The sequence below is a fragment of the Betta splendens genome, chromosome 24 (assembly GCF_900634795.4).
Source record: "Betta splendens chromosome 24, fBetSpl5.4, whole genome shotgun sequence".
NCBI classification, from domain to species: Eukaryota; Metazoa; Chordata; class Actinopteri; order Anabantiformes; family Osphronemidae; genus Betta; species Betta splendens.
Window position 1 is genome coordinate 13,242,845 of NC_040901.2, and position 21,272 is coordinate 13,264,116.

Below are 21,272 nucleotides of genomic sequence, written 5' to 3' on the forward strand. Positions count from 1 at the left end.
ATCAGTGGGATGTTGGTATTTTCTTCATTATCTTGGTCATGATGTATTGAAATGTCTTTTACTTAAATTTGAGTAACACATGTTTAATTGAATCCACCTTCAGGCTGAAAACCAGTGTACTTTAGTGATGAAATCAGATAATTAGCCTTTAAATCTACAGTTCTCAGTTCAGCAATGTTTTATATTCACATTATTTCCACTATTATATTTTAAATTACTCTGTGTTATTGGAAAAAGATCCCCACTAAACTACTGATACTACTTTTAGCAGGCAAACTTGAATTGAAAAGTGTTTACTTTACAAATGGAGAAAGAAGTGACTTGTGGTTGTGTCCTCTCTGTTCACAGCTGATAAACCATTCATTCTGGTGGTGATGCATCACACCTTCAGTCCTGACCACGTTGTGGCTGAAAGCAGGAGACTGGTGAATAACTCACACGTCCTGCTGACTGTGGACTGTCTGTTCTATGAGGGTCAGTTCCTGAAGTGTGAACGTAACAATGCTGCCTGGGATAAAGTCAAGAAGAAATTTATTCAGGTAATGACTGGATTTAACGACCTGTAACCAAGTTTAACATGCGTTCCACTGATGGATCATCATGATGATACTACGTCAGGTGACAGGTTTACAGTACGTCTACGTGTGTTAACCTGCACCTACATAGTGGAACGCAGTCGTGGTGACTTGATGTATGTCATGTTCTTGAAGTCACATCCTGTTTTATTGCGTAGCAGTTCCGGTTTCCAGTCGCATCTCATTAGCTCCAGTCTTACTTCCGGTTCTCATTACTCACACCTGCCTAGAATCAGTAATCACTCACCTGCATACTTAACCACCACCAGTTCCCTTAGCCTGTTGCCAGATCGTTGTATGCCAGTCATCACTTTCCAGCGTTTCATCGTCCTGCCCGTTTGTTTTTTGATCCTGCTTCGTGTTCCTGACTCCTGATTCCTGTCTGCTCCTGCATGGTACTGTCGCCTGGAAAAGAACTTGTAATACCGACCTGACCACCTGACCTCGAGATAGCCTGCTCCTTACCGGTACTGTAACCCTGCCAATCCTGTTGTCGAACCCTTGCCTGCCCTTGGACCTGATTCAGCCTGCTCCCTCTGTACTGAAACCTGAGAATCATTGTGTATGACCTGGACCGAGTGTTGTAAAGAGAACTGTATTAAACCCTTAAAATTCTACCATCTGTCTGACGTCTCGTGCTGTGCATGTGGGTCCGATCTCTGCCAAAACCTGACAATGTACAGATTGCTTTACTGTCACATTACAGGTATCTTTGTGTTCTGATATTCATAACATTATGTAGTATCATTTTTTTCTCTTTGTTTTTTGCAGATGAGAAAAATCAGTTTCACGAAGATGTGTAAGTGATTTAAATCAGTTAAGTTTAAAAAATAGTAACAGAATGGAGTCAAACAGATTTCATTCAGCTCAATGAACATTTTGTTTGTAATTGACTTGTTTGTAACAATGATTGTTACATGTTAGTTTCTGTTATTATTTTTTACTTCCTGAAGTATCATTTATCTACAGTGGGAAGGATCTACTTTACAAATATCTTCTGATCTGACAGAAATAATGTCTACTTTATTCCATTCTAGCTTCCCACAACACGTTTTTTGTCCTCCAGTTGAATGGGAGAGGGGAAAGGAAAGCTCATTGTGACTTTGTCAACAAGCTGAAAAACGTTGGCCTCAATGAGGTGTCCTGTCCTGAAGAAAGTCATCATCTTGTGATTTTTTGTTATGTCACTTCAGGAGATATTATCCATGCTGTTAACACCTTAGCTGGTATGAACATTGTTTTTAGCTTCACTGTAGGAGGTTAAGTTTTACAAATAAGGATGTAATCTTAACAAATTTAATGAATTTTACAGTTTATCAACCAACAATTCTGGTGTTGATGTATCACACCTCCAGTCCTGACCGTGTTGTCGCTGAAAGCAGGAGACTGTTGACCGGCACAGACTTCAAACTCACTGTGGACTGTCTGTACAATGAGGATAAGATCTTAGAGTGTAAACACAACGATGAGGTCTGGGATGAAGTCAAGAAGTACCTCGGGGTTTCTGATTTCAAGGTAATAACTGGATTTGATCTATGATCTAATACAATAAACCTTACAATTAATAAAAATGCAGTTCACTGATGTCACAGTTCAGTCTGATATAGAGGAAATGATGCACTCTAATTTTTCTGTGTTTGTCACCTTTTTCAGGTTTCAATGTTCAGAGACCTGTAATTGTGAGTAATCCATCAATATGATGGACCAGTCAAATTTATATTAAATATTCAGTCTCTTACTGTTTCACTCATAATTAGACAATAATGTATCATAAATGGAAGAAGACCAGCGGGACAAGTCAGCAGACTTTCACAATAAAAAACCTAAGAACATCTGAAGCGTGACATCAAAAATCCTCTAACTCTAGAAGGATTGCGGTTGTGTTTTGACACACACTGAGACCCACGATGTTAACACTGATCAATGATACAGTGATTTATTTAGCCCAAGCCCGTCTCGGTCATGACAGATACGTTGTTTGGCATCTGCAGAAAGGAAGGACAGCTGAGCTGTTGGAGCATCCTGCTTCGTAATGAGTGCAGCGATATCATGATGGTCAGTTACTGCTGTTATCACCAGGAAAAGTCTTGTGCCCATGTATATATTGTGTATGTATGTATATATTTTAGGTATTCCAGACATTTATTTCATTCAAAACCAAAGTTAACATCTACATTAACGTTTTTTGGGTATAAGATGTCACTTTAAACTACTGATAACCTGACATGTAAGGTTCATCTGATCTATATATTTTGCGTCTTTTGATTCTTAAATGTATCCCCCTTGTATATTTCTCTTCTTTTTGTGCCAGCATCCAAGTTTCATGCAGATCAGTTCCAATTCAGGCTCCAAATCATGCCTTAGTTCCAGTTCAGGCTCCAGTTCCAGATTACATGAACACAATGTTGATTTTTACAGGACTGAGACTCTAGGCTCCTTTTAAGTGTGTGTGTTGTGAAACCAATGCAGCCTAACTTCCTGTAAACCTACAGCCACTCAAGCGTCTCATGACTTCTTATCAATTTATGACCTTAAATCTGCCACTTGGTGCTAACAAAGTTCTGTTTGTAGTAAGCAAACCAAACTTTGAAATAAAATACATGTTGTACTGAGTCACATGTTGTAATGTTGTACTTTACTTCTAATTAGCCATTAAATCTAAACCACTGCCCAGGTTACAGACTGCTCAAATCATCACAGGACACATGAGGTTAATTATTATTATGACGAAACAACAGTTTAAACAGTAAAATAGAGAAAACACAAGAATTATTTCAAACAAACACAGGTCACACTTCAAGTTAAAAAACTAAACTATTTTGCACAAAGTGCACTCTCCTAGTCTTGATTATGTTCCTTTTTAAAATTGATTCAAAATAAATCTACGTACAGAGCAAATGAACAAACGTCGTTGTTCTGGAATCTGTAACCAATGATTCTGTTTTAGAAATTATTTAGTTTGAAACTAATGTTAATTAATTTCTACTTCCGCCTCTCGAGGAGTGCAGACGTGTTTTCTCTCTGCTCCCACTCTGCTTTTGCTTGCAGTGTCCTTGTCTTGTCTTTTTCTGAGCACCCTGATCTGCTATTCTGGAATAACATTTTTGAACATGGAGCTAATCAACTGGTCACTCAGCGCACTGGACAAAATGTTTTCACAAAGGAAAGAATCTCCAGGAGAACCACTCTGCCCCTCGGGGACTTTTGCCTCCGGCTACGTGCGGGACGCATGGGATTCCTGGTGTCCCTTGTGTCTGGAGCCTCTGTCCATCGAGGATGCAGAGGCTCTATTCATATTTTGGACTTTGATAACAGGGCTACTCATGATTGGCTTTGGTGGTGCCCTGCTTTATCGGAAGATTGGAAAATCTGCGGCCGGCTCATTGACGTGTCCACCGGCCGTGGAGCTACAAACGCCGATGGGTTTTTTACACCAGAGGATTGCCCGGATTGAAGGACTGACAAGTAACATCTCAGCCCGTTCGGATGATTTGCATCAGAGGATGACCCGGATTGAGGGACTGATCAGTAGCATCTCAGCTCGTTCGGATGCCCGGATCACAGGACTGACTAATAAGATCTCAGCCCGTACGGAGGAAGACAAGAGACAGAGGGATGACATCTGCAGACAGACTGAACACTTGGTGAATAAGGTGACAGCCTTGTCTGACAGGCTTGAGGAGATGTCACGGGTGACCCATGGTCCCACAAGAGGCAAAGAAGCCCTGAGTTTTGACCGATTGGAGTATTTATCTAGACAAATTAGTCATGGATTGTTAAAATGTATTAGAATTGGCTGTGTATTACTCTGTCCCTTCTCCCTCACCCCTCCCTTCCCGGGTCCAATCTAGCTCACCAGCTGTGCCTCTGTCTATCCTCTTCCCCTGTTGTGACTCCCTTCAAGGACAACTGTTGGACTGACCTGTAAACATCTTGGTCGGCCTCGGTCATACTTCTATAAACAACACTTCACTACACTGATTCAGATACACCCCCTCCACCCCGCCTTACAGTCTCACTGTCTGCTCTCCGACCTTATCTATCTGTCCTGATGAACCCAAGAAAAAATTCCAGCAAGGTTTCCACTTGTACTGTGTGATACTGTATGTGTGTGTGTTTTATTTTACTGTTTGTACTGCAATTGCTTCCACTGTCGGACTAGCGCCGGGTAACCTGGCTGCTGATGGGAATTTCCCCGCTGTGGGACTAATAAAGGCATTCTATTCTATATTCTATTCTAATGTCTGTCAGGCGGCTTAATATGGTGGACCCACATACAGGCTTTAATCACAAGTCCAGGGAGACAGGTACAGTAATCAGACAAACAGATTCATTTTTTGGGAATTCTGGTACGTTTATTTGACTCCCTGGGTCACGTTAAGACACTCCTGGTGTGTTAGAAGTACGCCCCCTACTTATTTCACATTTTTGAGAGTTTATCCAATCCGGTTCAAGAACCATCGTTTCAAATTTGGCGGACTGGATAGGTCTGCATTCTATTGACCACTCACAGAACCAGCTTCGCCCCCCCAGACAAACCTGGACCCCTAAATGTACCTGAAACATTACATTTCAGTCACTCACTTCAGTCACAGACAAAAGAAGAAGAATTCACTCACTGTGCGCTCCAGCATAGTAGGTGGCAGTAATGCACATTTCAGTTGGTTGCCACCCGCCATTTAAAAGACAAAAGAAGAAGTCACTCACTGTGACACGAACTGACATGAGGCCATTAGGGTTCACAGGTCTACCAGGTTCTACCAGGTGCTACCAGGTCATACTGTAACTGTATGGGCCCTATAGTCAAGTTAAATGATTAATAACTTGACTTTGGTGCATAGTTCCAGGCCCAGACCACTTTCCCTTGTTCTACTAGAGATGTACTATCACCCCACAAAAATCTGTGTATTTTTACTGTACAGTTTAGTATTTATTAGTATTAAAACTACCAGGCCATGTGATAGTACACCTCTAGTAGAACAGGGGGAGAGTGGTCTGGGCCTGGATCTATGCACCAAAGTCAAGTTATTAATCATATTGACTGTATTACAGTATGACATAGTACTTTCAAGTACTGCTAAAACGATGGTAGGCTGACGCATGCCAGCTACCGAAATGCGAGGAGGTTGCTTCTCAAACTGACTCCACTGCAGGCTGTGGACACACATCTGCCTTGTAGAAGAGTTGTCGCTCACCTCAGGAGCAAAGGTATGTATATATAACAGCAGTATAATCATTTGTTGGTCAATAGGCAGTTTTATTTGACAGAGATTTTAGATTTAACATTTCAGTAGTTGTGGTATTCATAATCTGATCTATATTATTGTCTATATATTTACTCTGTATGCAGTTGGTCAACTTATTTTAATATTTTAGTCTGTTGACGGGTAATTTGTAACTCTAGTGTTATGGTGCAGGTTATGTGGAAAAGCTGATGGAGACCATTTCAATAAAGTCCTGCTGGACTCAGGTTGTTCTGTGGAGGACCTTGTAAACATCCCTGTCCCACCGGCCCTCTGAGCAGAATTTGAGCAACCTGACAGAAAGGAGGTCATTAATATCATGCTAAGATTTAACAAACCAGCACTATAAAATAAGCATTATTAAAACTGATCTAACTACTTCTATTTATTGTTTAGATCTGTAAAGGTTGTGAGATACCTAGGAAATACTGGTCATTTAATTAATCTGCTATTCTATTCTTTATACCTTCTAGAGTGGTATCAAGGAAAACAGCTGCCTCCTCCATATCAGGTTTTGGGTTAATTTCCTGTTTTATTTTGTAACATTTCCGGTTTCCGTTCTCACCCTGTTGGTTCCAGCCTCACTTCCGTTCCTCATTACACACACCTGTCTTGGATTAGTCTTTAATCACCTGTGTATTTAACCACCACCAGTCACCATAGTCTTTGCCAGATCGTTGAATCCATGACATCACTTTCCAGCATTCTCTCGTTCAGCTTATCCTGTTGCCGATCCCGTTCTGTGTTCCTGACTACCGCTTCTCATCTGATCCTGACCGATACTGTAGACCCCTTGTCTCTGTTGCTGAACTCTGCCTGTTACTGGAACTGTCTTAGTCTGGCGATTCGAACTTGGAAATCTGAGCCTCCTGGTTTTGACCCACGCCTGCTATTGGAACCGATCACGCCTGTCCCTCCTGTACCTCAATCCTGTGTTCATCCGTGCATGACCTGGACTGTCTGTGATTACGAAAACTGCATTAAAACCCTTGAACTTTACCACCTGTCTGCCGTCTCAGCACTGTGCATTTGGGTCCTCCCTCTACCGTTTCCTGACACTCCATCTGTACAGCAGCTGCACTGCTTGCGATGTCTTCCAAAACGTGATGAAAACAACAAAGATCCTCTCATCTCCCCAGCCAACTGCCCATGACTGTACCTGTTCCACTCCAGAAACTATGCTTTCAACATAACTATGAATCCTACTCGTTCATTTTGTGGTCTGCAAATTTATGGGGTGCCAAATGTAAAAGGAGCACCTATAACTAGTTTTTTCACATTCAACTAAATGACACAACATGTTTTCTCACATTTAGTTAAATGTGCAAAAGTTTAAATGTAAATGTTAAAATGCTATTGCTGTTTCACTAAACTATTTTTTGAGGAAAAACAGACAAATATTTTATAATATTTCAGCTTTTATTGAGGTATTGCCAAAAAAACAATAATTTAGTTATTTCACAGGTGGTCTAGGTCCAACATAGGTGCCTTGTCCCTCAGGAAACACTGCCCTGATCCAGACCAGGGAAGGGATAGATAGGGACTTGGACTCTTCACCCTAGAAGTCCCCAGCACCAGCTGACAAGACTTCTAGGCTAGATACCTGCAATGAGATACACACACAGTACTGTCAAACCTGCCAACCATACGTGACAGTGGGTTTGGCAACTAGTTCAGGCGTCTTGAGGTAAGATTTATCGAAATTTTAATAGTAAATACCATGTCACATTAAAAAAAAACCTGCCTCAGACTGAGACACGTGAACAGAGGAAGCTGTGGTTCTGTTCAGTTGTTACGAAACTTCAAAAACAAATTGAAAAAAAAACATTTGTTCACAGAATAATTTTGCAAAGCAGGAGAAAACCTCAGCTTAGCGTTTTCTACAAGATGATAATAAGTTAAACAATTCCAGTCAGAAGTTTACTTTATCATTTATATTTTATTGACATTATACTGGTGGCGCAGTGAAAGTGAAAGTAACAGAACACGAAGCTGCTGTCGCTCGTTGTTCAGACGATCAGACAAACAGGACGCATCCGAACCTGCTGTAAGTATCAGCTGAGCACGTGGACGTGTTGAACTGGAGCAGCAGAACTTCTGCTTTGTCATCGCGGTTCGTGGACGCTACTTTACTGCCTCCTGGTCCAAACACAGGACTGGTAGGCCATTAGTGTGTGTGTGTGTGTGTGTGTGTGTGTGTGTGTGTGTGTGTGTGTGTGTGTGTGTGTGTGTTTACCTTATGAGGATCAGTGTTTATGGATTCACTGTTTATGGGAAACGCTGACTCAACATTCAATAGAGGGTCTTTATTAAATAAATTAGCAAACTTAATAAAGATCCTCTATTGGATGTTGATTCATTCTCGTTCTTGTTTTTATTTTTATTGCTCGTTTTAAACAGTGTTTTTTTGTTTGTTCCTCAGAAACATGGCCGAAGAACAAACAGACGGTGAGAACCTCAAATATTGACTCATAAATATTGCCTCAGTTGAGCGAACCTTTTGGAGCAACCAGATAAGTGTTTATTTACTAAGAAACTACCAGCACTAAAGGTGGCACTAAAGCAAACAGTCCTTTTAAAGTGTCTCTTAAATCAATGTTTCAATTAGTTATTATAGCTGTAGTGCACCTGCTGTACTGTTAAACCTGCTTTAGATATTTGTCTATGCTAATACTAATAATTCCTTGCTGGTGACCAGTTAAATGCAGGTTTGAGTAATGAATTGACCAGTGACTCGAAATCTCTATAGAATAAATCTGTCCTGTCAGTGTGATGGTTGACACATCCGTAAGATACATATTTATTTGTCATATGTCACAATGTTACAGTGGAATTTGTCTGAATTTATTTTATGACACAATAAACAGTTTAAACAATAATATGGTCAAATAAATGATAGTTTTGAATATGTTCCGTATTACAAATTATTACAAATTAATTAAATTAAATTAAATTAAATTAAATTAAATTAAATTAAATTAAATTAAATTAAATTATTTAGTTAGTTAGTTAGTGTTAATGTCAAAATAAAACATTATGGCAGATAGTTTCAATAGAATCAAATTCCAAATTTTTCACAGGATAAACATGGAATTCAATACTGTCTGACTGGTAGCATGAAACATGAATGATTTACATATTACAATTATTTATATAATTTATTTACAGCAGACTGTGTCACATACGGAGTCCTTACTCTATGTGAGTGGAGAATTCAGCTCAGACACAGCCTGGGGGAAGGAGCTGACTCTGTCTGGTGGCTACAGTAACTGTGTATAAGCTGTGATAATAATGGTGGCTCATTTGGTGCCTGGGCTAAAAAGGAAAATATTGTTTCCTTGTGCTAGTTTTTTAATGAGATTCAAAATTATGTTGCACATGACTCATGTGATTTATTTACCCACAGGGCAGTGGGACAACTCTGTTGAGAAAACCCTTGGAGAAACTAATAAGGAGCATCTTATCTGCAGTAAAAACTCTGAAGTAGATGGCGACACTGAAGATTCATTTGCTGAACGTCTTGGCTATGAGATAGTTAGTGTGAATGAGGCGCAGGACAATGTAACTGGTAAGAAATGCCAGGTACGTTGTACCAATATTTGGCCAATTTGGTGTTTGGACTAAGAATGGAAATATTGCTGTCTTGTTCTATTTTTTAATGAAATTCAAAATCATGCTATACATGAGTCATGCTGTTTAAACTAATGAGGAGCATCCTGTCTGTGTTAAAAAACCTGAAGTAGATATTGACACTGAGGACTCAGTGGATAAAGACTCTACAATACCACCACATATTAAAGGCTGCAGTGAGGCCCAGAACAAAATGCCTGGTAAAAAACTGACACATGGGTGTCACTAAAGCACAGTCTGTGTGTATAATGTCATCTCCTGGTGGTTTCCTGTCATGTAATTAGTATGATTAATTTTACCTGTGTTCTTAGTATTTATGTTGCTAGTTTTTGTGGAGTCTTTGTTGATTCATGTTACCCTCATGTTGTTTACTTCTAGAACTAAAGGCTGTTTCAGAAAGTGAAATTCAACTTGTGTTATATTGAGACTGAAGCCGACCCAAATACCCAAGACATTTATTTATAGTGTGTGTGATGCTGCAGACAGAGCAGATGTACACGGACAAACTAAGTTCAGGGTCAAATCTGGGTAAATGATTGACAGTCACTATGAACAGCATGGACTCTGGCTCAGTATGGACGCCTACATTAACTTGGCTCAGGGATTTCATGTGTTAATGGTAACAGACTGGATCGTAGCTTGTATTTGTCACTTTCATCATATCACTAAGTCTGAATTGGCTGCAGAGTTAACAAATAATGTGGAATAAAATAATATCATCAGGTCACATTTAAAACTAAAGTTATAAAACATAATAACATTAGTTTGTTACACATGCTACACATGACTGATACTGTTTATTTATCCACAGGGTCACAGAACAGGCCTGAAAAGAAACCTCATGCAGAACCTGATGATGAAGACCACGCTGAGACAACCTGTGATGAAGATGAGGACTTTGTGAATGTGGAAAAACCCTGTAAGACCTGTGTTTGACACCATTGGTCTGAGGAATAATCACAAACAGAAGCTTCAGCTGAGTTTGTGTTTATTAGTCATTTAAAAAATGACACAACTGTTGTTTATTGTTCATCCTCATTTTCAGGGAGAACATTTTTTGTCGTCTCTGCTGGAAAAACCAACGGAGCTCATCGTGACTTTCTGAAGAAGCTTGAAGCCGTCGGTCAAACTGAGGTGTCGTCTCCTGAAGGATGTGACTACGTCGTGTGTTTCTGTCCTGTGGCTTCACGAGTTGGAACAGACGTCAGTGAGGCTCTAGACAGAATCCCTGGTAAGAACTCACTGATCAGTTTACCACTGGTTGCTCAGGTGATTGACAGACGTTCTTTAGACTGTAATCAGTGTGGGAGATCAGCGGGTTGGACATCGTCCAGGGAAACAAACATCCAGGTTTGCTTCCCTTGTACCCTTGAGCAAGGTACCTCTCACTACTGTAGCTCTGTGTGGCGGCTCACTGCTGTGGCACTAATAAAACCATTCTTATTCTTAGTGAAGTTTACTTTTGACTATTTCAATCATTTAAAATGTATAAATTTCTTTAATTTTCCATTATAATAAATGTTTGTTTGGGCGGCATGAAGCCTTTTTACAGGTGTTTAGGCTGTGACTTGTGGTTGTGTCCTCTCTGTCTACAGCTGATAAACCATCCATTCTGGTGGTGATGCATCACACCTTCAACCATGACCACGTTGTAGCTGAAAGCAGGAGACTGGTGACCAAGTCCAACGTCCACCTCACGCTGGACTGTTTGTTCAATGGGCGTCACTTCCTGGATTGTAAACGTAACGATGCTGCGTGGGATGAAGTCAAGAAGAAACTCGGAGTTTATGATAATGAGGTAATTACTGGATTTAACTGTAACCAAACTTAACATGCATTTTAGTGATGGATCAACATGATGATACAGGTCATCAGATAGAAATGAAACCTTTCATTGCTTTTTCTTTACTGCAGGAACTTTCCTTAAGTTGGAGTCTCTTGAATTGGAGTAAGTGTGACGTTAAACACGTTCACTTAAATTTTAACTTTCATGTTGTTTAATATGCTTCATTATTCTTAATGGTTGTGTTGTTACAATCTACAGTTGGCTTCAGGCTTCTACTGGCTTTAGTTTTGGAAGCCAGCTGCTGCAAATCAACAACTGGTAAGAAGGTTTAGTTTGTATAAACTGGTATTTTGCTTTGTGAATACTGCATCTTATAAAGCTTATGTAGAAACTCTGTTAACCTTATGTGTTTAGTAATTGGTTCCTATAAATAGTAATATTATATTATATTATATTATATTATATTATATTATATTATATTATATTATATTATATTATATTATATTATATTATATTATATTATATTATATTATATTATATTATATTATATGATATTCTGAATTTACAAAGTTGTTTCCTGTGGGTCTCTGTTGTAGCCATTCATAAAAACCAGAGGTCAGGATCACAGAAAGAGGGTTCAGGGTCAAATCTGGGTAAATAATTGACGGTCACTATGAACAGCATGGACTCTGGCTCAGTATGGAGGCCAACATTAACATGGCTCAGGGATTTAATGTGTTAATGGTAACAGACTGGATCGTAGCTTGTATTTGTCACTTTCATCATATCACTAAGTCTGAATTGGCTGTAGAGTTAACAGATAATGTGGAATAAAAAATTATCATCAGGTCACATTTAAAACTAAAGTTATTAAAACATAATAACATTAGTTTGTTACACATTCTACACATGACTGATACTGTTTATTTATCCACAGACTCACGGAACAGGCCTGAAAAGAAGCCTCATGCAGAACCTAATGATGAGGATCCTGATGTTAAAAGGTCCAAAGTAGAAGAACACGCTCAGACGAGTGATAAAGATGAGGACTTTGTGAATGTGGAAAAACCCTGTAAGACCTGTGTTTGACACCATTGGTCTGAGGAATAATCACAAACAGAAGCTTCAGCTGAGTTTGTGTTTATTAGTCATTTAAAAAATCACACAACTGTTGTTTATTGTTCATCCTCATTTTCAGGGAGAACATTTTTTGTCGTCTCTGCTGGAAAAACCAACGGAGCTCATCGTGACTTTGTGAAGAAGCTTGAAGCCGTCGGTCAAACTGAGGCGTCGTCTCCTGAAGGATGTGACTACGTCGTGTGTTTCTGTCCTGTGGCTTCACGAGTTGGAACAGACGTCAGTGAGGCTCTAGACAGAATCCCTGGTAAGAACTGACTGATCAGTTTCACACTGGTTGCTCGGGTGTTTGATACATTAAATTAGTCTTTAGACTGTAATCAGTGTGGTAGCTCAGCGGGTTGGACATCGTCCAGGGAAACAAACATCCAGGTTTGCTTCCCTTGTACCCTTGAGCAAGGTACCTCTCACTAGCTCTGTGTGGCGGCTCACTGCTGTGGCACTAATAAAACCATTCTTATTCTTATGAAGTTTACTTTTGACTATTTCAATCATTTAAAATGTATAAATTTCTCTAATTTTCCATTATAATAAATGTTTGTGTGGGCGGCATGAAGCCTTTTTACAGGTGTTTAGGCTGTGACTTGTGGTTGTGTCCTCTCTGTTCACAGCTGATAAACCATCCATTCTGGTGGTGATGCATCACACCTTCAACCATGACCACGTTGTAGCTGAAAGCAGGAGACTGGTGACCAAGTCCAACGTCCACCTCACGCTGGACTGTTTGTTCAATGGGCGTCACTTCCTGGATTGTAAACGTAACGATGCTGCGTGGGATGAAGTCAAGAAGAAACTCGGAGTTTATGATAATGAGGTAATTACTGGATTTAACTGTAACCAAACTTAACATGCATTTTAGTGATGGATCAACATGATGATACAGGTCATCTGATAGAAATGATACCTTTCATTGCTTTTTCTATACTGCAGGAACTTTCCTTAAGTTGGAGTCTCTTGAATTGGAGTAAGTGTGACGTTAAATAAGTTAACTTAAATTTTAACTTTCATGTTGTTTAATATGCTTCATTATTCTTAATGGTTGTGTTGTTACAATCTACAGTTGGCTTCAGGCTTCTACTGGCTTTAGTTTTGGAAGCCAGCTGCTGCAAATCAACAACTGGTAAGAAGGTTTAGTTTGTATAAACTGGTATTTTGCTTTGTGAATACTACGTCTTATAAAGCTTTTATAGAAACTCTGTTAACCTTATGTGTTTAGTAATTGGTTCCTATAAATAGTAATATTATATTATATTATATTATATTATATTATATTATATTATATTATATTATATTATATTATATTATATTATATTATATTATAGATATATATATATTATATTATATTATATTATGAATTTACAAAGTTGTTTCCTGTGGGTCTCTGTTGTAGCCATTCATAAAAACCAGAAAGAACAGATATTCCCAGTTGGATCACAGAAGGACAGGCAGGGTCGCAGACAGAGAAGAGAGGTTTGATGATCTGAGTGAGGTTGTTAATGAGAGAGTAGACAAGAGAAGAAAAGAGCTACTGAATAACAACACAACAAACGTGACACGTTTTAATACTTCTGTGATGATGAGGTAGTGAGTTGAGGTAGATGAAAGAGAAACAGTAAACTCTGTGAGGAGAAGTGATGATGGAGAAAAACTACTGTGTAAAAAAGTGTGTGTGTGTGCGTGTGTGTGTGCCTGTGTGTGCGTGCGTGTGTGTCTGCGTGTGTGCGCGCACGTGTGTGTGCTTGTGTGCGTGTGTGTTTGTGTATGTCTCAGTTCAGTCCTGGCATCATTTGAGATTGATCTGAGTGATTTATGTGTGTGAGTGTGTTTTTCAGTCCGGTCCCTTTATGTTGAGGAGACTTATGACCTACTGTATGGAAGGAAGCTGTCACACAGTCTGGATGTGAGTGCCAGAATGCTTTGGTACCTTTTTCCAGACGGCACAAGGGTGAAGTGTGTGTGTCTGGTCAGCCACGATGCTGTAAAGGGGAGAGACTCTGTGTTGTGGTGGTGGAGTCTTTGCATGAACACCTTTCACCTCATGTCCCGGGACAGTTTGGCCCTGGTTGATCCTGCCACTTTCACTCTGAAGGTGAAGAGAGGGTTCAGGACATCTGTTTATTTTTTTCTTTCCTTCATCTAGTTTGTGTTGTTGAGTGTTAAAATTATGTTTTTTGTTTTTTCTTTCTGTGCCAGCATCCAAGTCTGCTACAGATCAGGCTCCAGTGTTAAAGTCTGCTACAGATCAGGATCAAGCTTCCGAATCTGTTCCACATCAGGATCAAGCTTCAGAATCTGTTCCACATCAGGATCAAGCTTCAGAATCTGTTACACATCAGGATCAAGCTTCAGAATCTGTTCCACATCAGGATCAAGCTTCCAAGTGACTTCACTTTGTCATTGTCAAATCAAAGTTCTGTTAAACGGCTTCTATCTAAAATGGATAAAATTAAGTAATTTTATTAGCTCATTTTTGTTTTTTGTCTTTTTTCTAAAACTTTTTTCTCCAGTAATTTAAGTAACCAGTGTGGAGGTTGCAGTGTTAAAGTGCAGGTGTTCCTATTGATTATTCTATATATAACACAGTGTTTTAGTGTTTTAGCTAAATACATTTTGCGATAAAGACAAGTTTGCATTAACATTTTGTTGTAGAAGTTCCCACTAGGCTCAATGAGTCTGCTGGTTTCATCTGAACATAGATCTTGAAGTTTAGTAGTTTAGTTACAGCATTTTCAAACAAAAACCAAGAATAAATCAATGACTAATAACTCTGGTACAGTATTAATGTTGGATCATAGTGTCTGACATTAATAACATACCACATGGCCTGTTGTTGTTTATTGACTGGTCCAATCACTGATTTACTCTGTAGAGGTGAACCTCAAAGTTTATTTAACTGGAATTAAACATATTGTTACTTTTCTCTGTCTTCATTATTATGTATTATGACACAAGTAGCAGTACAGGCAGGGAGCAGGCACACGGCAGTTGGAGTCAGGCAGAAGTCAAAAAATAAAACAGGAAGTGTGATACATGACTAGGTAAGTAAAGAAGAACTAAGGCAGACAGTAAACAAGACAGGACATACCAAAATAAAACCGGAAACTAAGCACAACACAAGACCAAGAAGCTGGATCTATGACACACACACTGGAGTAGAATTTACTAGTACTAATAAAAATGCTACTAGGCTACTAAATACTGTATACTGAACAACTAAACTATTAGTGTAATTCATACTGGCTATTAGTACATCTATAGTTTATTGTAGTATACCTTTGAGAACTCATATCAACTGTAATTGTAATAAATATTATTAGTACACTTTAGTATGTAGTATTAGTATGAAGTACATTTTTTACTTTATTCTAAGTATTTTAGTATATATTACTAATTATTACTAATAATATATTATTATAGTATATTACTTAGTATTTTCATGGAACAAAGTCCCATGTCCCTCCACAAATAGCCAGAAAATATATGTCGGAGGGAATTTCCAGAAAATGCCAAGAGCACAAGAAAAAATTCAAGAGTTCACTTATTTATAGAAGAATTTCATTTTAACAAACAAAATACAGACAAATGTGACAGTAAATGAAAGCATTGTCCAGTGCAAGAAAGTGTGTGTGTGAAGTGGGAAGAAGGGCGCAAAATCACAATCTCACCTAGTGCACCGAAATGGTTGTCCTTCCAAGCCTTTAGAAATATCTAAAACACAAATACATGTCTAAGTAGCAAACACTAACAAATGAAAACATGCACCGATCATGCGCCGGAAGGTGGAGGCGCAAAATCACGATCTCACCTAGGGCGCCAAATTGTCCAGGGCCGGCGCTGACCGAATCTAAGCTGTGTGGAAATCAGCTCATCTTGACTTTGTCTACAAGCTAAGTAAGACTGAGGTGTACAGTTATGAATAAAGTTATCATCTTCTTCATCATCTATATTATTCACGCTGTGAATAAAATAACTGGTAAGAACATTTTTTACAGTACTATCTTCACAGATAAAGGTTTAGACAAGTTTGAAAAATCAGAATTTGATCCAAACAAAATCAATGTATTTTACAGCTGAAAAACCATCAATGCTGAAAATTTACCACTCTGATGTGAACAGGTTTACTAACACTGATGCATCAACTTCATGTCCACTGATACTGACCAACTGTCAAACATCTTCCACCTGATACGGTTAAAATCTTAATTCAATTCTTGTTTTTACTTTTACTTACAATTAATTTGTTCTGGAGTGGTGCGTGTTAACTCAGTCAGTTTATTTCAATGATGAAAGAGCATTGGCCTTGGGAGCAGAAGGTTCCATGTTCAAAGCCCACCAGAGCACCAAGTGTGTCCTTGAGCAAGACACTTCACACTAGCTCTGCACTGTGGCCGCCCACTGCTCCCACAGGTTATGGGCTAAAATGTAGAGGTTCATTTCCCCAATGGGATCAATAAAGTTCTGTTATTATTACTATTATTACTATTATTATAAATGTCACATTGACCTTTCTTATTGTTATATCTTTCTATTGTTTTTTGCTTTCTGTTTTTTCTATATGGCTGAGTCATGTTTTATTTATTTATCCACAGCTTCATGGAAGAGGTTCTGTGGTGTCTTGGTGGAAACAAACAACAAGGCTCATCGTGGCTCAGTTAAAAGGTTTGAAGGCGGTGGCCACACCCAGGAAGAATTTACGTTGGAATGTGACTATTGTCTGTTTACGGTCACTTCAAAAGGTGGGACTGACAGGCTCTGAATGACATTCCTGGTAAGGACAGTCTATGAGTGTCAGAAAAAATCTAATATGAGTCTTTTAGTCTTGAGTATTTCTTTCAGTTTTGACAAAGTACAGCAGGGTTCACATGACATTTTTATATATTTGTCTCTCTGATGAAATGCACATATTAGAAACATTGTGAGGAGGAGACGCGATGCTGTGAGAAAACGCGAGACTCTGCGAGAACAGCACGAGAAATTCAACAAGGCGGCGCGACACCGGTAGTAAACAACAGCGCGACAAACTATCCGCCAATTTAAATAAATAACTACCTTATTTTACGGAAAATAATCAACCACTATACCATTCTGGATAACACCGAAGAAAGTTTCGAGTACATCGACGAGTGCTTCGAGCGTCTGGTAATGGGGAAAAAGGAGACGGCTCCCAACAAGCGTTCCCGTCCGTCTGACTCACCTGAGTCACCTGGAGCTAGCTCGGCGGATAAAAACATCACGGACATCCTGGAGTCAATCGAGAAAAAAATAGCTTCGACGCACGTCTGGCGCTAGTGGAACTCCTCCACAAAGAGTTTATGGCCCTCCGCGACTCCCTGGAATTTAGCCAGCAGCAGGTGATTTCTCTCGCCACCGAGAACGAGGCCCTGAAAGGAACGGTGCAGTCCCTGACGGAGGATGTGGCTCAGCTAGCGGCCGAAAATAAAAAAATAAAAGAAGGTATCATCGATCTGCAGGCCCGCAGCATGAGGGACAACCTGGTGTTCTCGGGGATTCCAGAACAGGCGGAGGAAAACACGGAAACCACAATTAAAAACTTCATTAAACAACAGATGAAGATTCCAGCGGAAGTGGTCGACAAGATGGCGTTCCACCGTTCGCATAGACTTGGAGGAAGACGACCGGATGGCCAGCGCCCTCGACCCATCGTTGCCAAGTTTCATGACTTTAAGGCGAAGGAACTGGTTAAGAGCCGGGGCAGACAGCTGAAGGGAACCGACTACAGCGTCAACGACCAGTTCCCCAAGGAGATCCTCGACCGCCGCCACCGACTGTTCCCCATCCGTAAGAGGTTCATGGCAGAAGGCTGCAGGGCTGTCATCAGCGTCGACAAACTGTACGTCAACGGAGAGCTCTACCGGACCGGGAAGCAACTCCGTGGCTGTACTAGCAGGTGGTATGTAAAAACAATGGTTTAATGTATAAGGTTTGTTAAAAAAAATAATAGATGCAATGCAACTATGTGTTATAACTTTACATCCAGTATTCAAACTCGTTCTCTTGCAGATGTTTCATGTAAATGTTTATTGTCAATCTAATGTCACTCACTCACTCACTTTGCAAAGCGCTCACCATACGTAATCACTCACTTTCCTTTCACTTTAATTTTCCTTCCCTTTACTCTTTTTCCTTCACCTACTTTCACTCCACACTGTCTACATCCTTTTCTCTATTCTTCTCCCACGTAGTCAGCCAGCTATGTAGCCCTCCAGCAGCCACACACAAACATCTACTGCACAGGGGAATCACGTGCACATACATAGATAACACACAACTCAGAATACACAGGTACTTAAGGTTAGCCACACACCTAAAGTCTGTCACACTACATACACACAAGACTAGTGATCCACAGCAGTCAGGTAAGATATGACACCACTGAAGATTGTCACTTGGAATGTACGTGGAATCAATAAGAAGGAGAAACGATTTAAAATATTTAACCATTTGAAAACCCTACAAGCAGACATTGTTTTACTACAGGAAACTCATATTCCCAAAATTATAAATTACACTCTGGCATCAGCAGAGTTCCCACATGCTTACTTAGCCGGTTACAATTCTAAACAAAGAGGGGTCGCCATCCTGATAAATAAAAGATTAACTTTACGCATAACGATACCATTGTAGATCCAGAAGGGAGATATATAATCATTAATATCTTGATAGGAAACATTGAATATTGCATAGCTAATGTGTATGGCCCTAATGCTGACGACCCCTCTTTCTTTCACAGCTTCTTCACATCACTGTCTGCTCACTCTGGTTCCAAACTTATAGTAGGAGGGGACTTTAATTTAATATTTAACCCAGAGTTAGACAGGCTAAGCAAAGCTGTGAGCAACAGGAACTGGCAATCAGTACAGACCTTAAAACAGTACATGGATGACTTCGGTCTCTGTGACACATGGCGTTCTCTTCATCCTACATCCAGGGAATATACCTTTTTCTCACCAGTTCACCACTCTCACTCCCGTATAGATTATATTTTAGTAAATAACTCAGTCTTACAAGATGTCTCTGACACCAATATTCACTCTATCACAATCAGTGATCATGCACCAATGTCCATTTCGTTGATTAAGACAGCCACACCATCAACCAGGAATTGGAGGTTTAATACATCATTACTCAATGATCAAGACTTCATCAGTTATGTCAGGAGAGAATGGAAAACCTTTATAGAAATCAACGATACACCGGAAATCTCACCCTGTGTTCTTTGGGAGACTGGGAAGGCAGTTATGCGCGGTAGAATTATTTCATATCAGAAAAAAAAGGACATGTTACTTGAATTAGAATTAGAGCAAAAAATAAAATCTCTAGAGATTAAATATGCAGCCTCTCCAACCAATGATGTCCTAGAAGACCTAAAGAATCTAAAGCTGAAATTAAATAATATAATTGATTGCAAAACTCAGTTTCAGATAGACCAATTACGCTGGGAGAACTTTGACCATGCTAATAAATGTGGTAAATTTCTAGCTAACCAATTAAAAAATAATAAAGAGAAACAAATCATCCATTCAATAACTAATAAGGAAGGCAACATTACTCGTGATCCCCATGAAATAAATGATACCTTTAAAAACTTTTACCAAGAGTTATATACGTCCCAAATAGATCCACCCACCTCAGCCATAGAGGCGTTTCTGAATAAACTAGAACTGCCAAAGCTAAATGAAGAACAATCTACAACTCTAGACTCATTGTTATCTTTGGCAGAACTACATGAAGCTCTGCAGGAGATGCCCAATAAAAAAGATCCAGGACCAGATGGATTCCCAACTGAATTTTATAAAGAGTTCTGGTCCATGCTGGCACCCAGCTTTTACAAAATGTTAGCTGAAATTAAACAACAACATTCATTACCCACAAATATGAATTCTGCCTTCATAAGCCTGCTCCAAAAACCAGGGAAAGACCCTACACTCCCATCGAGTTATAGACCAATTTCACTAATAAATGTAGATCTAAAAATAGTGTGTAAAGCACTTGCTAGAAGATTAGAAAAAATCACTCCATATATAATTCACTCTGATCAAACAGGCTTCATTAAAGGTAGACAGTCAACAAACAATATGAACAGACTAATTAATTTAATTGATTATGTCACCATCCATGAACTAGAGTCAGCCATCGTCTCCTTAGATGCAGAAAAAGCTTTCGATAGAGTAAACTGGAAGTTTCTTTTAGCCACTCTGCACAAATTCGGCATTGGGGAAACATTCATAGACTGGATCCAAATATTATACAACTCAGCAAACGCTGCAGTCAGAACAAACAACCAGATGTCACCAAGGTTTAATCTGCATAGAGGGACAAGACAGGGCTGCCCACTTTCCCCATCACTATTTGCAATATTTATTGAACCTCTAGCCGCAGCAATAAGACAGCATGAAGGAATTACTGGAATATCGACCAAATCAGTAAATCATAAAATAAGTTTATATGCTGACGATGTGTTACTGTTTCTCCTGGAGCCACAGACGTCTCTTCCTACAACTATCAGCCTCATAGATGAATTCTCAGGACTTTCAGAGTACTCTGAACCAAATCTATAGTGCTACCACTTAACCTTAAGGTGACTAACATCTCCTCTACCACACTCCATTCAGGGAACATTAAATACTTGGGCATTGAATTGTCGTCTAGGCTATCAGTGTCGCGAACGGCAAATAAAGGACCCAAATGCACAGCGCCAGGACACGAGGCGTACGGTGAAAAAGGGTGGGTTTATTCCAGAAACGAAGTCCAGTACAAGCAGGGTCATACACGGGCGATCAGGTGTGGTTACAACAGAATCAGGTCGAGGCAGCGTCAGGGAAAGACAAGGTCATACACGAAGGGTCAGTACAATACCAAACGTCGGCGTTGGATCGTGGT

At 39.5% G+C, this 21,272-nt stretch overlaps 1 protein-coding gene across 8 annotated transcripts in view; it reads left to right on the top strand.

Moving 5' to 3' along the window:
* The window catches only part of LOC114849476 (uncharacterized), a 28,623-nt gene extending 13,333 nt beyond the window's left edge, over positions 1 to 15,290 (top strand). For 6 of the 8 annotated variants that reach the window (XM_055506405.1, XM_055506403.1, XM_055506406.1 and 3 more), the window contains 9 exons: positions 11,044 to 11,246; positions 11,363 to 11,396; positions 11,493 to 11,552; positions 12,172 to 12,306; positions 12,433 to 12,618; positions 12,983 to 13,185; positions 13,302 to 13,335; positions 13,432 to 13,491; positions 14,565 to 15,290. In XM_055506405.1, coding sequence (XP_055362380.1) covers positions 11,044 to 11,246; positions 11,363 to 11,396; positions 11,493 to 11,552; positions 12,172 to 12,306; positions 12,433 to 12,618; positions 12,983 to 13,185; positions 13,302 to 13,335; positions 13,432 to 13,491; positions 14,565 to 14,755 — 1,106 coding nt within the window. In that variant the 3' untranslated portion in view covers positions 14,756 to 15,290. Of the gene's footprint in view, positions 1 to 348; positions 540 to 1,346; positions 1,375 to 1,612; positions 1,802 to 1,887; positions 2,091 to 2,228; positions 2,303 to 11,043; positions 11,247 to 11,362; positions 11,397 to 11,492; positions 11,553 to 12,171; positions 12,307 to 12,432; positions 12,619 to 12,982; positions 13,186 to 13,301; positions 13,336 to 13,431; positions 13,492 to 14,203; positions 14,272 to 14,564 lie in introns of those variants that run through there. The other 2 variants (XM_055506409.1, XM_055506410.1) reach the window with 2 other exon arrangements.
* The last annotated feature ends 5,982 nt before the right edge of the window (positions 15,291 to 21,272 follow it).